Genomic DNA, 18,345 nt, shown 5'->3' with positions numbered 1-18,345 from the left:
GGATTAGCAGCATCTTCCACTCCAGTTTATTACTTATCAAAAACCCAGACAGAGCTTAATTCATTTGAAAGCTTGACTCTTACTCTTGTCCATCCAAATTGGAAGTCTCAAACCAGTTTATTTCTTATTAATCTATCATCCACCTAGTCATTACTGTGAGTTTCTTTTGTGATTTTCAGACCTTTTGTCTGACTTAGTGCTTAGCTCAGATAAGAAATTATAGTGGGTGATTTTAACAATCCACATAGATGCTGAGAATGACAGCCTCGACACTGCATTTAATCTATTATTAGACTCAGTTGGCTTCGCTCAAAATGTAAATGAGCCCACCCACCACTTTAACCATACTTTAGATCTTGTTCTGACATATGGCATAGAAATGGAAGCTTAAACAGTATTCCCTGAAACCCCCTGTTGTCTGATCATTTCTTAATAACATTTACTTTTACTTTAATGGACTACCCAGCAGTGGGGAATAAGTTTCATTACAGTAGACGTCTTTCAGAAAGCGCTGTAACTAGGTTTAAGGATATGATTCCTTCTTTATGTTCTCTAATGCCATATACCAACACAGTGCAGAGTAGCGACCTAAAACTCGTGAGTGAGATGATATCTCGTCAGTAGCTTTACATCCTCATTGAGAACAACTTTGGATGCTGTAGCTCCTCTGAAAAGATGAGCTTTAAATCAGAAGTGCCTGACTCCGTGGTATAACCCACAAACTCGCAGCGTAAAGCAGATAACCTGTAAGCTGGAGAGGAAGGTGGCGTCGCACTAATTTAGAAGATCTTCATTTAGCCTGGAAAAGTCTGTTGCTCTATAAAAAAAGCCCTCCGTAAAGCTAGGACATCTTACTATTCATCACTATTGAGAAATTAAGAACAACCCCAGGTTTCTTTTCAGCACTGTAGCCAGGCTGACAGAGTCAGAGCTCTAGTGAGCCGAGTATTCCTTTAACGTTAAGTAGTAATGACTTCATGACTGTCTTTGCAAATAAAATTTTAACTATTAGAGAAAAAATTATTCATAACCATATCCCAAAGACATATCTTTATGTTCGGCTGCCTTCAGTAATGCTGGTATTGGTTAGACTCTTTCTCTCCGATTGTTCTGAGTTATTTTCATTAGTTTCTTCCTCCAAACCATCAACATGTCTATTAGACCCCATTCCTACCAGGCTGCTCAAGGAAGCCCTACCGTTAATTAATGCTTCGATCTTAAATATGACCTCTAATTTCCTGCTTTTAACTCAGATAAACTGAAGTTATTGTACTTGGCCCCACAAATCTTAGAAACATGGTGTCTAACCATATCCTTACTCTGGATGGCATTACCCTGACCTCCAGTAATACTGTGAGAAATCTTGGAGTCATTTTGATCAGATATGTCATTCAAAGCGGCATATTAAACAAATATGTAGGACTGCTTTTTGCATTTGCGCAATATCTTTAAAATTAGAAAGTCTTGTCTCAGAGTGATGCTGAAAAACTAATTCATGTATTATTCCTCTAGGCTGGACTAGTGTAATTCATTATTATCAGGTGTCCTAAAAGTTCCCTGAAAAGCCTTCAGTTAATTCAAAATGCTGCAGCTAGAGTACTGACGGGGACTAGAAGGAGAGAGCATATCTCACCCATATTGGCCTCTCTTCAGTTGGCTTCCTTTAATTCTAGAATAGAATTTAAATTCTTCTTCTTACTTATAAGGTTTGAATAATCAGGTCCCTCTTATCTTAGGGACCTCATAGTACCATATCACCCCATAGAGCGCTTCGCTCTCAACTGCAGGCGTTACTTGTAGTTCCTAGGGTTTGTAAGAGTAGAATGGGAGGCAGAGCCTTCAGCTTTCAGGCTCCTCTCCTGTGGAACCAGCTCCCAATTCAGATCAGGGAGACAGACACCCTCTCTACTTTTAGATTAGGCTTAAACTTTCCTTGTTGCTAAAGCTTATAGTTAGGGCTGGATCAGGTGACCCTGAACCATCCCTTAGTTATGCTGCTATAGACGTAGACTGCTGGGGGGGTTCCCATGATGCACTGAGTGTTTCTTTCTCTTTTGCTCTGTAATGCCCACTCTGCATTTAATCATTAGTGATCGATCTCTGCTCCCCTCCCACAGCATGTCTTTTCCTGGTTCTCTCCCTCAGCCCCAACCAGTCCCAGCAGAAGACTGCCCCTCCCTGAGCCTGGTTCTGCTGGAGGTTTCTTCCTGTTAAAAGGGAGTTTTTCCTTCCCACTGGCACCAGTGCTTGCTCATAGGGGGTTGTTTTGACCGTGGGGTTTTTCTGTAATTAGTGTATGGCTTTGCCTTACAATATAAAGCGCCTTGGGGCAACTGTTTGTTGTGATTTGGCGCTATATAAATAAAATTGATTTGATTTGCTTAATACGAGGCTACATGTTCAACCTCCAGCTGAAAATGAAATGCACTGGCTGAATCACAGAGAGAGTTAAAAAGAAATTCATGCAGGGACCGCAGTCCACCCACCTTAATAAATCAATCAATAAATAATTAATAAAACCGTTAAATTTTACAAGTTGGGGAAAACAAAAAAAACAGAAAGCACATCCCAGCGCCATTTCAGCAAAATGTCAAGACTTTGGCTGAGCTCCTGACACCAGGAAAGATCTCAAAACTTGTAAAAATGTGAAAAAATAAAATAATAACACAGTGACATTGTGCCATTACGTTAGGGAGAGCCCGGACTGTTATTGTTTTAAAACCCAAAAAGTACTTTTATCCATTACTCAATGAATCCACAGAATAATCGATAGAATACTCGTTACTAAAATAATCAATAGCTGCAGCCCTACTGTGAGGCTTATAAAGCACCCAGTGATTACCCTGCAAATCAAGAACAGGTGTGAGAAACCTCCCAGAAACCGGGGGTGGTCAGACAGAGAGAGACACCCACACAAAGAGACAAGAAAAAGCGGACAGAGAAAACCCATGCAGAAAGATAGAGCAAGAGACAGACAGAACACAAAAACAACCCAAACAAGACAGTAACCAAAAACATAATCACACCAACAGTCTAAAAACCTGACAACTGGCAGGTTTGGCACTTTAGCATTGGCTTCATTTTTAACACTGGAGGTTATTGCTGGAGTAGCACATATTGATATATAATAGCAGAATCAGCACATTATGGTAGCATGTTTGTCTTATTTCTTCCACTAGTGCAAAAAAGCCCTGCAGGAATATGAGCTTGCTCTGAGAGGGAGAAGAAGCGACAGACGTTCCTAAAGATCGCAAGAAGAATGAAATGACGGTGAGAGGGGTGTGGTGATGGGGTCAAAGGTTATAATTTGAAGGTCATTTGGGTTGTTAAAGCTGTATGGCCTCTAAGGTTTTTTTAAAAGATAAATAAGAATTTTCTGCACACTTACTCCAAGTAGATGTTTAACATGTCTTTAAAAAAAAACTTTTGGTCCAAAGACCTTCATTGGGGCATTGCACATCAAGAGAAGCCAGTTTGTCTTATATAACTTAGAAGTCAATCAATGTAATCATCTAAAGAAAAGTTACACCTGTATGAAGTCACCAGTGTCTAGTTGGGAATTGTAGTTCTCTGGGTACACCATATTTGTAGTTCTCTCGGTACACAAGTCCATTTATACAAGACAGTCAATCAATCAATCAATTTTTTTTTTATATAGCGCCAAATCACAACAAACAGTTGCCCCAAGGCGCTTTATATTGTAAGGCAAGGCCATACAATAATGATGTAAAACCCCAACGGTCAAAACGACCCCCTGTGAGCAAGCACTTGGCTACAGTGGGAAGGAAAAACTCCCTTTTAACAGGAAGAAACCTCCAGCAGAACCAGGCTCAGGGAGGGGCAGTCTTCTGCTGGGACTGGTTGGGGCTGAGGTAAGTCAGTAAACAAATTAGGCACAAGAACAAAACACAGTGTACTCCCCCAATGTGCAATGCAATAAATAGACACCAAATTAAAATCATAACCCGATCAAAGAAGGCAGAGAAGTTGTACAAACATCAGACAGCAAGTCATCATATAGTGCAGTTCCTCAAAGAAGTCTAAAGGGGATACATCCAGAAACAGTTCAGACTTTGATGTTCACTGATCCTTTGTTTTAAACAGAGTGTAGTTTTTTCCTACATATACCTTGTCACAGTGGTACTTTAGTATATAAATCACATTTTTGGTGTTGCACGTGAGAAACCCCCTCACCAGATGGGATTTACCATAACAGCTTTATTCATAAAGCACTTCAACACAGCCACTGCCAACACAAAGTGATGTACACTAAAACATCATTAAAATACATTTAAATAAATGAATAAGAAGTACAGTTTAATAACTAAATCGTTTAATAACTTAATGTCTAAATAAATAAATAAAAACTAAGTCTCACTGGGGCCAAAAGCCAAGGAGAGAAAATAGGTTTTTAAACTAACTTTAAAAATGGGCAGTGAAGGCGCCTCTCTCACAGACAAGGGCAACCTGTTCCATAATTTAGGAGCAGCAATAGAGAAGGTCCTGTCCTCTCTGAGCTTCCTTCTGGATCTCGGTACTTACAGGAGCAGCTGGTCATCTGACCTGAGAGACCAACACGGTACATAAGGTTGAAGAAGTAAGGGTTAGGGTTAGGGTCTCTGGACCAAGCTTTTGGTCCAGAGACCTTCATCGGGGCATAGCACATCAAAAAAAGCCAGTTTGTCTTACATAACTTAGAAGCCAATCAGTGTAATCATCTACAGAGGTTACACCTGTATGAGGTCACCAGTGTCTAGTTTGAAATTGTACAACCCCTGGCAATAATTATGGAATCACCGGCCTCGGAGGATGTTCATTCAGTTGTTTAATTTTGTAGAAAAAAAGCAGATCACAGACATGACACAAAACTAAAGTCATTTCAAATGGCAGCTTTCTTGCTTTAAGAAACACTATAAGAAATCAGGAAAAATAATTGTGGCAGTCAGTAACGGTTACTTTTTTAGACCAAGCAGAGGGAAAAAAAATATGGACTCACTCAATTCTGAGGAATAAATTATGGAATCACCCTGTAAATTTTCATCCCCAAAACTAACACCTGCATCAAATCAGATCTGCTCGTTAGTCTGCATCTAAAAAGGAGTGACATGAATCATGGCTCCAACACGAGAGATGTCAATTGAAACAAAGGAGAGGATTATCAAACTCTTAAAAGAGGGTAAATTATCACGCAATGTTGCAAAAGATGTTGGTTGTTCACAGTCAGCTGTGTCTAAACTCTGGACCAAATACAAACAACATGGGAAGGTTGTTAAAGGCAAACATACTGGTAGACCAAGGAAGACATCAAAGCGTCAAGACAGAAAAGTTAAAGCAATATGTCTCAAAAATCGAAAATGCACAACAAAACGAATGAGGAACAAATGGGAGGAAACTGGAGTCAACGTCTGTGACCGAACTCTAAGAAACCGCCTAAAGGAAATGGGATTTACATACAGAAAAGCTAAACGAAAGCCATCATTAACACCTAAACAGAAAAAAAAACAAGGTTACAATAGGCTAAGGAAAAGCAATCGTGGACTGTGGATGACTGGATGAAAGTCATATTCAGTGATGAATCTGGAATCTGCATTGTGCAAGGTGATGATGCTGGAACTTTTGTTTGGTGCCGTTCCAGTGAGATTTATAAAATGACTGCCTGAAGAGAACATGTAAATTTCCACAGTCATTGATGATATGGGGCTGCATGTCAGGTAAAGGCACTGGGGAGATGGCTGTCATTACATCATCAATAAATGCACAAGTTTACGTTGATATTTTGGACACTTTTCTTATCCCATCAATTGAAAGGATGTTTGGGGATGATGAAATCATTTTTCAAGATGATAATGCATCTTGCCATAGAGCAAAAACTGTGAAAACATTCCTTGCAAAAAGACACATAGGGTCAATGTCATGGCCTGCAAATAGTCCGGATCTTAATCCAATTGAAAATCTTTGGTGGAAGTTGAAGAAAATGGTCCATGACAAGGCTCCAACCTGCAAAGCTGATCTGGCAACAGCAATCAGAGAAAGTTGGAGCCAGATTGATGAAGAGTACTGTTTGTCACTCATTAAGTCCATGCCTCAGAGACTGCAAGCTGTTATAAAAGCCAGAGGTGGTGCAACAAAATACTAGTGATGTGTTGGAGCGTTCTTTTGTTTTTCATGATTCCATCATTTATTCATCAGAATTGAGTGATTCCATATTTTTTTCCCCTCTGCTTGGTCTAAAAAAGTAACCGTTACTGACTGCCACAATTATTTTTCCTGATTTCTTATAGTGTTTCTTAAAGCCAGGAAGTTGCCATTTGAAATGACTTTAGTTTTGTGTCATGTCTGTGATCTGCTTTTTTTCTACAAAATTAAACAACTGAATGAACATCCTCCGAGGCCGGTGATTCCATCATTATTGCCAGGGGTTGTAGTTCTCTAGGTACACCATATTTGTAGTTCTGTAGGTATACAAGTCCAACTATACAAGACACCAATAAACAAATTAGGCACAAGAACAAAACATAACATAGTCCTGCAATGTGCTATTTTATGTTTTGTGTCTTTGTTATTCATTGCATTAACTATGGTGATGTATGTATGTGCTTCCCGCACGTGTTTGCAGTCCTTGTCTCCAGTGTATCATTGTGCTGCCAGATTTCTCACTGGTAGTAGCCGCCTTACCCATCACTGTGAACTTTATGCCAGGGCTGGCATGTCCTCTTGGAAGCAAGGCGACACACACACACACACTGGATGACTTTGGTATATAAGGCACTTGTTGGGCTGGTTCCTACCTTTCTGTCCACTTTTCTGTGGAGAACTGTAAGTTGCTATGCTGCTTACACTTGAATGACAATTTGTTTTTTTTTTCTGTTCCTCGTGTTTGAACGGAAAATGGAAAGAAAGCTTTTAGTTTTTCCTCCCCCTTTTCTTGGAATGTCCTCCAAATGGAATTGAAACTGCCCGGGCTGGTTTCACTGACAGCTTTCTGATCGATATTAGAGAACAGACAACGCAAATCTTTTGGACAATGCGTATGTCTTAAACCCTAATCCTAACCCCTAACCCTAACCCTGTCTTAGACCATGAGCTTTATTGTGCTGGAGCTTGTATTGTTATTTAAAATAATTATTGTGTCCATTGGTTAGCTGTTTGTGTTTGTATTTTATGGCAGATGTGTTGTTTTTATTGTTCTGTTATTGCTTTGCCTGTTGGTGTGTGCTGTTGCCTTCTTGGCCTGATCCCCCCTGCGAAAGAGGTCTTAATCTCAGTAGGTTTTCTGATCTAGTTAAAGGTTAAATGAAGTGAAAAATGCATTGCACATGATGCAGGATCCCAAATCACGTGGCACAGCACATACTGAATAAAATAAATATTACTTCTTTAAAGGTGGATCAAAACATCAAAGGCCTGGGCCAGCTGGTGACACACACACACACACACACAGGGGCAGACCTTTGCACAATGCAGTGAGTGGTCAGAGTTTAAATACATGTTATCGAGACGGCTTTAGCGGCGGTTCTGCTGGGAAGGCAGTTGTGTACATCTTGGCTTATTGACGTGTAAATCAGGGAACTCAGTGTAACCGCAAGCAGTGGAACATGTGAAGGAGCTTTAACATATAAAGCCTGACACACATTGCAACCACAGGTGGTGATCTGACTTGGTGAATTATGTCTGAACAGTGCATTGTGTGTGCGCGTGCATTACGAAGCTGTGAAAACAGAATAGTTGCTGTGTCCCTGTCCAAATGGTCCATGTCCACTTTACCTCCATCCAAATGGTTCACATACAGTCCAGACCAGACGAATTTTGTCTGTCCACAGATTCAAGGCTATAGTTGATCTTTGTTCTTAGAACAAAATCTGTTTTTGAAAATAAATGTTTCATTTGCAGTCACCTGCATTTGACAGTTCCTGTTTGGACTCAGCATCGGATAACTGCTGCAGCATTTGTGCATCTGATCTAGGGAGGTGAGTGGTCTAGTGGTTAAGGTGTTTGGCTTGATCCAGAAGATCATGGGTTCAAATCCCCGCTGACTGTAAATCCTCAGGGCCCTTGGGCAAGGCCTTAATCTCCTATTGCTCCGGTGTGTAGTGAGCGCCTTGTATGGCAGCACCCTGACATCGGGTGATGTGAGGCATAATTGTAAAGTGCTTTGAGCATCTTGATGGCGATGGAAAAGCGCTATGTAAATGCAGTCCATTACCATTTGATCTTGTCATGATCAGGAGAAGCATCACTTACAGCAGAAGGTTAGACTTGTGTCCACAAGGACTTAAAGTGGATGTTTTGTGTTTCTCGGACTCTGGTCCCTTTACTGGTCTCTGGTGTCCTTCCAGGTCTGTCTCTGGCTTAATTTTCTTTCCTGTCTCCGGCTCAGGTGGAGGAAAGGGCTCAGTTTGAGATCCTGAAGGCTCAGATGTTCGCTGAAGGGCAGCTAAGAGAGTTAGACGACCAAAGAGAGCCCGAGTCATGACTGAGGAGGAAGTGCTACCCCAAGGTCAGACCAGGAACTTGTCCTGACCCACACACACCCCTAAACATAAAACTGTGTACAGTTACAGGTAAATGGCATATTTTCCCATTTCCAAGTCCTTGTGCCACCAGCTGTTGGGATCTCCTGTTTTTTTGCTTCTTTTTTTTTTTTTGGTCAACTTTGTGTCTCCAAACCGAGCTGCTTTGGGTTTCACAATAAACACATTTTAATGTTAAAGCAGTGGAGAAAACAGGGCTGGTGGTGAAGCGTTAGTGCACTTCTTTCCCGTGTGGAAGGTTCCCTGGTGTAATATGCATGTTAATTTGGCACAATTTTTACACCAGATACCCTACGGATCAACTCAACATTACATGAAGAATGAGCAGGGTGGGTTTTGAACTGGTAAGCTTCTGCTCTCGAGGCAAGCACACCACACATAGAAGTTGTGCTCACACGTTTACATACCCGGCAGATTTTTTCAGAGAATATGAATGATAACAAAAAAATTTTTTTTTTTTTCATTCATGGTTAGTGGTTGTATGAAACCCATTTATTGTAAACAACCGTGCTTACTCTTTTTAAATCATAATGACAACAGAAGCTACCCAAATGACCCTGATCAAAGGTTTACATAACCTGGTGATTTTGGCCCTGATAACATGCACACAAGTTAACACAAACGGTTTTGAATAGCTGCTAAAGGTAACCTCCTCACCTGTGAATCTGCTTGGTAATCAGTTGTGTGTATAAAAGAGTTTCTGGGCTCCTGACAGACCCTTGCATTTTTCATCCAGTGCGGCACTGACGTTCTGAGTCATAGGGAAAACAAGAATTGTCAAAGTAAAGGTAACTAAACTGTATAAAACAGGAAAGGGACATGAAAAAGATATCCAAGGTTACTGAGAATGCCAGTCAGCACTGGTCAAACTCTAATAAGAAATGGAAATGAGGGATTCTGTTGGAACCAACCATGGTCAGATAGACCAACAAAACCTTACCCAACTGCCAGAAAAATTGTTGGGATGCAAAGAAAAACTCACAAATAGTTCAGCTGAAATACAGGACTCTTTGTTAAAAAACAGTGGTGAGGCTGTTTCAAGATGCAGAATAAGGAGGAACTTGAAGAAAAGTGGGCTGCATGGTCAAGTTGCCAGTAGAAAGCCATTAGTACGCAAATGCTTACGATATGCCAAACACCACAGAGAACAAAGTCATTGGATTGATGAGACTGAAGTTTAACTTTTTGGCCACAATTATAGACATTGCATTTTGGAGAGGAGTCAACAAGGCCTATGTTGAAAGGTACACCCTTTCTACTGCGAAGCACAGAGGTGCATCACTGATGTTTTGGGTATGTGTGAGCTACAAAGGCACAGGAAACCTGGTCAAAACTGATGGCAGGATGAATGCAGCATGTTATCAGAAAATACTCTAAGCTTTGCACTCATCAGCCCGGAAGCTGATGAGTGCTGATGGGACGTACGTGGACACTTCAACGTGACAACTATCAACAATCCAAAGCACAAGGCCAAGTCGACCTGTCATTGGCTACAGCAGAATAAAGTGAAGGTTCTGGAGTGGCCATCTCAGACTCCTGACCTCAATATCATTGAGCTTCTCTGGGGAGATCTCAAGCATGCAGTTCATGTGAGACAGCCCAGAAATTTACAGGAACAGGAGGCTTTTTGCCAACAAGACTGGGCAGCTTTACCATCAGACAAAATAGCCTTGTCCACAATGACCACAAAGCACACAGAATTAAGAACTGTGTATGTAAATTTTCGATCAGGGTCATTTAGATCATTTCTGATCTCATTATGATTTAAAAAGAGAAACAGTTTTACAATAAATGGTTTTCATGCAACCATTTACCATGAGTGGGGAAAAAAAGTTTTGTGTTATCAACTCATGTTAGTTTAAATGAGTCAACACCCCCGAGTCACACTAACTGCCAGAATGCTCGTAGCACGGGCCGAGGCGGAGGATTAGCAGCAATCTTCCATTCCAGCTTATTAATTAATCAAAAACCCAGACAGAGCTTTAATTCATTTGAAAGCTTGACTCTTAGTCTTGTCCATCCAAATTGGAAGTCCCAAAAAACAGTTTTATTTGTTGTTATCTATCGTCCTCCTGGTCCTTACTGTGAGTTTCTCTGTGAATTTTCAGAACTTTTGTCTGACTTAGTGCTTAGCTCAGATAAGATAATTATAGTGGGCGATTTTAACATCCACATAGATGCTGAGAATGACAGCCTCAACACTGCATTTAATCTATTATTAGACTCAATTGGCTTTGCTCAAAATGTAAATCAATCAATCAATCAATCAACTTTTTTCTTATATAGCGCCAAATCACAACAAACAGTTGCCCCAAGGCGCTCCATATTGTAAGGCAAGGCCATACAATAATTATGAAAAACCCCAACGGTCAAAACGACCCCCTATGAGCAAGCACTTGGCCACAGTGGGGAAAACGAGATACTCTACTCCCTTACAGAGTTTAGGTAGCTACTCTGCTCTGTTGGGTATATGACATTAGAGAACATAAAGAAGGAATCATATCCTTAAACCTAGTTACAGCGCTTTCCTGAAAGACTTCTAGTGTAATGAAACTTATTCCCCACTGCTGGGGTAGTCCATCAGGGTAAATGTAAATGTTATTAAAAAATGATCAGACAGAAGGGAGTTTTCAGGGAATACTGTTAAGTCTTCTATTTCCATACCATAAGTCAGAACAAGATCTAAGATATGATTAAAGTGGTGGGTGGACTCATTTACTTTTTGAGCAAGCCGATAGAGTCTAATAATAGATTAATGCAGTGTTGAGGCTGTCATTCTCAGCATCTGTGTGGATGTTAAAATCGCCCACTATAATTATCTTATCTGAGCTAAGCACTAAGTCAGACAAAAGGTCTGAAAATTCACAGAGAAACTCACAGTAACGACCAGGTGGACGATAGATAATAACAAATAAAACTGGTTTTTGGGACTTCCAATTTGGATGGACAAGACTAAGAGACAAGCTTTCAAATGAATTAAAGCTCTGTCTAGGTTTTTGATTAATTAATAAGCTGGAATGGAAGATTGCTGCTAATCCTCCTCCTCGGCCCGTGCTACGAGCATTCTGACAGTTGGTGTGACTCGGGGGTGTTGACTCATTTAAACTAACATATTCATCCTGCTGTAACCAGGTTTCTGTTAGGCAGAATAAATCAATACGTTGATCAATTATTATATCATTTACCAACAGGGACTTAGAAGAGAGAGACCTAATGTTTAATAGACCACATTTAACTGTTTAGTCTGTGGTGCAGTTGAAGGTGCTATATTATTTTTTCTTTTTTTAATTTTTATGCTTAAATAGATTTTTGCTGGTTATTGGTGGTCTGGGAGTAGGCACCGTCTCTACGGGGATGGGGTAATGAGGGGATGGCAGGGGGAGAGAAGCTGCAGAGAGGTGTGTAAGACTACAACTCTGCTTCCTGGTCCCAACGCTAGACAGTCACAGTTTGGAGGATCCAAAAAAATTGGCCAGATTTCTAGAAATGAGAGCTGCTCCCTCTAAAGTGGGATGGATGCTGTCTCTCCTAACAAGACCAGGTTTTCCCCAGAAGCTTTGCCAATTATCAATGAAGCCCACCTCATTTTTTGGACACCACTCAGACAGCCAGCAATTCAAGGAGATCATGCGGCTAAACATGTCACTCCCGGTCTGATTGGGGAGGGGCCCAGAGAAAACAACAGAGTCCGACATTGTTTTTGCAAAGTTACACACACGATTTTAATGTAATTTTAGTGACCTCCGATTGGCGTAACCGAGTGTCATTACTGCCGACGTGAATTACAATCTTACCAAATTTACGCTTAGCCTTAGCCAGCAATTTCAAATGTCCTTCGATGTCGCCTGCTCTGGCCCCCGGAAGACAATTGACAATGGTTGCTGGTGTCGCTAACTTCACATTTCTCAAAACAGAGTCGCCAATAACCAGAGTTTGATCCTCGGCGAGTGTATCGTCGAGTGGGGAAAAACGGTTAGAGATGTGAACGGGTTGACGGTGTACACGGGGCTTCTGTTTAGGGCTACGCTTCCTCCTCACAGTCACCCAGTCAGCCTGCTTTCCCGACTGCACGGGATCTGCCAGGGGGGAACTAACGGCGGCTAAGCTACCTTGGTCCGCACCGACTACAGGGGCCTGGCTAGCTGTAGAATTTTCCACGGTGCGGAGCCGAGCCTCCAATTCACCCAGCCTGGCCTCCAAAGCTACGAATAAGCTGCACTTATTACAAGTACCGTTACTGCTAAAGGAGGCCGAGGAATAACTAAACATTTCACACCCAGAGCAGAAAAGTACGGGAGAGACAGGAGAAGCCGCCATGCTAAACCGGCTAAGAGCTAGTAGCTGCGCTAAGCTAGCGGATTCCCAAAAACACACAAAGTGAATAATGTGCAAATAATCCAGAGGTGATTCAGCAGAAGGAGTGCCCCAATCAAGGCACCAAACAGGCCATGAAGCAGCACAGGCAACGCACGACAACAGCGAACGCACGACAACGGTGCTAAAATAAAATAAAATAAAAAAAAAATAAAAAAAATAAAAACGAAAGCGTTAGCAAGCTAGTTAGCTTGCCAACGCTAATGAAAGTTAGCTGATAAAAGTGCTCCGTCGCGATGTTTCGACCGTTAGAGGTCTTCTTTAGGTGTTGGAGCACAGTAAAAAAAGTTAAAAGTAAAAAAGTCTTGAAAAAGACTGTTAGTTCAAGTCCAAAGCAGCAGGTAGCAGTCTCTGTGTAAACAGTCCCAACAGAGAGCCAAAATTCTGATGCAATCTCACTCCGAAGACCAAGTCAGCAAAGTCCACGTTCCCTACATGACATTAAAATGAGTCCACCCACCACTTTAATCATATCTTAGATCTTCAATCAATCAATCAATCAATTTTTTTTTATATAGCGCCAAATCACAACAAACAGTTGCCCCAAGGCGCTTTATATTGTAAGGCAAGGCCATACAATAATTATGTAAACCCCAACGGTCAAAACGACCCCCTGTGAGCAAGCACTTGGCTACAGTGGGAAGGAAAAACTCCCTTTTAACAGGAAGAAACCTCCAGCAGAACCAGGCTCAGGGAGGGGCAGTCTTCTGCTGGGACTGGTTGGGGCTGAGGGAGAGAACCAGGAAAAAGACATGCTGTGGAGGGGAGGAGAGATCGATCACTAATGATTAAATGCAGAGTGGTGCATACAGAGCAAAAAGAGAAAGAAACAGTGCATCATGGGAACCCCCCAGCAGTCTACGTCTATAGCAGCATAACTAAGGGATGGTTCAGGGTCACCCGATCCAGCCCTAACTATAAGCTTTAGCAAAAAGGAAAGTTTTAAGCCTAATCTTAAAAGTAGAGAGGGTGTCTGTCTCCCTGATCTGAATTGGGAGCTGGTTCCACAGGAGAGGAGCCTGAAAGCTGAAGGCTCTGCCTCCATTCTACTCTACAAACCCTAGGAACTACAAGTAAGCCTGCAGTCTGAGAGTGAAGCGCTCTATTGGGGTGATATGGTACTACGAGGTCCCTAAGATAAGATGGGACCTGATTATTCAAAACCTTATAAGTAAGAAGAAGAAGAATTTTAAATTCTATTCTAGAATTAAAAGGAAGCCAATGAAGAGAGGCCAATATGGGTGAGATATGCTCTCTCTTTCTAGTCCCTGTCAGTACTCTAGCTGCAGCATTTTGAATTAACTGAAGGCTTTTTAGGGAACTTTTAGGACAACCTGATAATAATGAATTACAATAGTCCAGCCTAGAGGAAATAAATGCATGAATTAGTTTTTCAGCATCACTCTGAGACAAGGCCTTTCTGATTTTAGAGATATTGCGTAAATGCAAAAAAGCAGTCCTACATATTTGTTTAATATGCGCTTTGAATGACATATCCTGATCAAAAATGACTCCAAGATTTCTCACAGTATTACTAGAGGTCAGGGTAATGCCATCCAGAGTAAGGATCTGGTTAGACACCATGTTTCTAAGATTTGTGGGGCCAAGTACAATAACTTCAGTTTTATCTGAGTTTAAAAGCAGGAAATTAGAGGTCATCCATGTCTTTATGTCTGTAAGACAATCCTGCAGTTTAGCTAATTGGTGTGTGTCCTCTGGCTTCATGGATAGATAAAGCTGGGTATCATCTGCGTAACAATGAAAATTTAAGCAATACCGTCTAATAATACTACCTAAGGGAAGCATGTATAAAGTGAATAAAATTGGTCCTAGCACAGAACCTTGTGGAACTCCATAATTAACCCTAGTCTGTGAAGAAGATTCCCCATGTACATGAACAAATTGTAATCTATTAGACAAATATTATTCAAACCACCGCAGCGCAGTGCCTTTAATACCTATGACATGCTCTAATCTCTGTAATAAAATTTTATGGTCAACAGTATCAAAAGCAGCACTGAGGTCTAACAGAACAAGCACAGAGATGAGTCCACTGTCCGAGGCCATAAGAAGATCATTTGTAACCTTCACTAATGCTGTTTCTGTACTATGATGAATTCTAAAACCTGACTGAAACTCTTCAAATAGACCATTCCTCTGCAGGTGATCAGTTAGCTGTTTTACAACTACCCTCTCAAGAATCTTTGAGAGAAAAGGAAGGTTGGAGATTGGCCTATAATTAGCTAAGATAGCTGGGTCAAGTGATGGCTTTTTAAGTAATGGTTTAATTACTGCCACCTTAAAAGCCTGTGGTACATAGCCAACTAACAAAGATAGATTGATCATATTTAAGATCAAAGCATTAAATAATGGTAGGGCTTCCTTGAGCAGCCTGGTAGGAATGGGGTCTAATAAACATGTTGATGGTTTGGATGAAGTAACTAATGAAAATAACTCAGACAGAACAATCTGAGAGAAGAGTCTAACCAAATACCGGCATCACTGAAAGCAGCCAAGATAACGATACGTCTTTGGGATGGTTATGAGTAATTTTTCTCTAATAGTTAAAATTTTGTTAGCAAAGAAAGTCAAATCTTGTTCTGACTTATGGTATGGAAATTGAAGACTTAACAGTATTCCCTGAAACTCCCTTCTGTCTGATCATTTCTTAATAACATTTACATTTACTCTGATGGACTACCCAGCAGTGGGGAATAAGTTTCATTACACTAGAAGTCTTTCAGAAAGTGCTGTAACTAGGTTTAAGGATATGATTCCTTCTTTATGTTCTCTAATGCCATATACCAACACAGTGCAGAGTAGCTACCTAAACTCTGTAAGTGAGATAGAGTATCTCGTCAATAGTTTTACATCCTCATTGAAGACAACTTTGGATGCTGCTCCTCTGAAAAAGAGAGCTTTAATTCAGAAGTGCCTGACTCCGTGGTATAACTCACAAACTCGCAGCTTAAAGCAGATAACCCGTAAGTTGGAGAGGAAATGGCGTCTCACTAATTTAGAAGATCTTCACTTAGCCTGGAAAAAGAGTCTGTTGCTCTATAAAAAAGCCCTCCGTAAAGCTAGGACATCTTACTAGTCATCACTAATTGAAGAAAATAAGAACAACCCCAGGTTTCTTTTCAGCACTGTAGCCAGGCTGACAAAGAGTCAGAGCTCTATTGAGCCGAGTATTCCTTTAACTTTAACTAGTAATGACTTCATGACTTTCTTTGCTAATAAAATTTTAACTATTAGAGAAAAAAATTACTCATAACCATCCCAAAGACGTATCGTTATCTTTGGCTGCTTTCAGTGATGCCGGTATTTGGTTAGACCTCTTTCTCTCCGATTGTTCTGTCTGAGTTTATTTCATTAGTTACTTCATCCAAACCATCAACATGTCTATTAGACCCCATTCCTACCAGGCTGCTCAAGGAAGCCTTACCATTATTTAATGCTTCGATCTTAAATATGATCAATCTATCTTTGTTAGTTGGTTATGTACCACAGGCTTTTAAGGTGGCAGTAATTAAACCGTTACTTAAAAAGCCATCACTTGACCCAGCTATCTTAGCTAATTATAGGCCAATCTCCAACCTTCCTTTTCTCTCAAAAATTCTTGAAAGGGTAGTTGTAAAACAGCTAACTGATCATCTGCAGAGGAATGGTCTATTTGAAGAGTTTTAGTCAGGTTTTAGAATTCATCATAGTACAGAAACAGCATTAGTGAAGGTTACAAATGATCTTCTTATGGCCTCAGACAGTGGACTCATCTCTGTGCTTGTTCTGTTAGACCTCAGTGCTGCTTTTGATACTGTTGACCATAAAATTTTATTAGAGATTAGAGCATGCCATAGGTATTAAAGGCACTGCGCTGCGGTGGTTTGAATCATTTATCTAATAGATTACAATTTGTTCATGTAAATGGGGAATCTTCTTCACAGACTAAGGTTAATTATGGAGTTCCACAAGGTTCTGTGCTAGGACCAGTTTTATTCACTTTATACATGCTTCCCTTAGGCAGTATAATTAGACGGCATTGCTTAAATTTTCATTGTTACGCAGATGATACCCAGTTTTATCTATCCATGAAGCCAGAGGGGACACACCAATTAGCTAAACTGCAGGATTGTCTTACAGACATAAAGACATGGATGACCTCTAATTTCCTGCTTTTAAACTCAGATAAAACTGAAGTTATTGTACTTGGCCCCACAAATCTTAGAAACATGGTGTCTAACCAGATCCTTACTCTGGATGGCATTACCCTGACCTCTAGTAATACTGTGAGAAATCTTGGAGTCATTTTTGATCAGGATATGTCATTCAAAGCGCATATTAAACAAATATGTAGGACTGCTTTTTTGCATTTACGCAATATCTCTAAAATTAGAAAGGTCTTGTCTCAGAGTGATGCTGAAAAACTAATTCATGCATTTATTCCCTCTAGGCTGGACTATTGTAATTCATTATTATCAGGTTGTCCTAAAAGTTCCCTAAAAAGCCTTCAGTTAATTCAAAATGCTGCAGCTAGAGTACTGACGGGGACTAGAAGGAGAGAGCATATCTCACCCATATTGGCCTCTCTTCATTGGCTTCCTGTTAATTCTAGAATAGAATTTAAAATTCTTCTTCTTACTTATAAGGTTTTGAATAATCAGGTCCCATCTTATCTTAGGGACCTCGTAGTACCATATCACCCCAATAGAGCGCTTCGCTCTCAGACTGCAGGCTTACTTGTAGTTCCTAGGGTTTGTAAGAGTAGAATGGGAGGCAGAGCCTTCAGCTTTCAGGCTCCTCTCCTGTGGAACCAGCTCCCAATTCAGATCAGGGAGACAGACACCCTCTCTACTTTTAAGATTAGGCTTAAAACTTTCCTTTTTGCTAAAGCTTATAGTTAGGGCTGGATCAGGTGACCCTGAACCATCCCTTAGTTATGCTGCTATAGACGTAGACTGCTGGGGGGTTCCCATGATGCACTGAGTGTTTCTTTCTCTTTTTGCTCTGTATGCACCACTCTGCATTTAATCATTAGTGATTGATCTCTGCTCCCCTCCACAGCATGTCTTTTTCCTGGTTCTCTCCCTCAGCCCCAACCAGTCCCAGCAGAAGACTGCCCCTCCCTGAGCCTGGTTCTGCTGGAGGTTTCTTCCTGTTAAAAGGGAGTTTTTCCTTCCCACTGTTACCAAGTGCTTGCTCACAGGGGGTCGTTTTGACCGTTGGGGTTTTACATAATTATTGTATGGCCTTGCCTTACAATATAAAGTGCCTTGGGGCAACTGTTTGTTGTGATTTGGCGCTATATAAATAAAATTGATGATGATGATGATCATTCATATTCTCTGAAAAATGGCCAAAAAATAAAACAATCAAAAATTATGCCAGAGTATGGAAACTTAAGAGCACAACTCTGTGTGTGTGTGTGTGTGTGTGTGTGTGT

At 40.8% G+C, this 18,345-nt stretch overlaps 1 protein-coding gene across 1 annotated transcript in view; it reads left to right on the top strand.

Annotated features, from left to right (window-relative positions):
* ddx27 (DEAD (Asp-Glu-Ala-Asp) box polypeptide 27) overlaps positions 1-18,345 on the top strand; it is a 152,003-nt gene that overhangs the window by 118,790 nt on the left and 14,868 nt on the right. Inside the window, 4 exon segments of the mRNA XM_034164273.1 lie at positions 3,180-3,241; positions 3,243-3,270; positions 8,378-8,423; positions 8,426-8,497. Of these exon segments, the coding sequence (XP_034020164.1) occupies positions 3,180-3,241; positions 3,243-3,270; positions 8,378-8,423; positions 8,426-8,497 (208 nt within the window).

Source organism: Thalassophryne amazonica, chromosome 3, assembly GCF_902500255.1.
Source record: "Thalassophryne amazonica chromosome 3, fThaAma1.1, whole genome shotgun sequence".
In the NCBI taxonomy this organism is placed as follows: Eukaryota; Metazoa; Chordata; class Actinopteri; order Batrachoidiformes; family Batrachoididae; genus Thalassophryne; species Thalassophryne amazonica.
The sequence above is the reverse complement of the archived record's forward strand: the minus strand, read 5'-3'. Positions and strand labels throughout refer to the sequence as shown.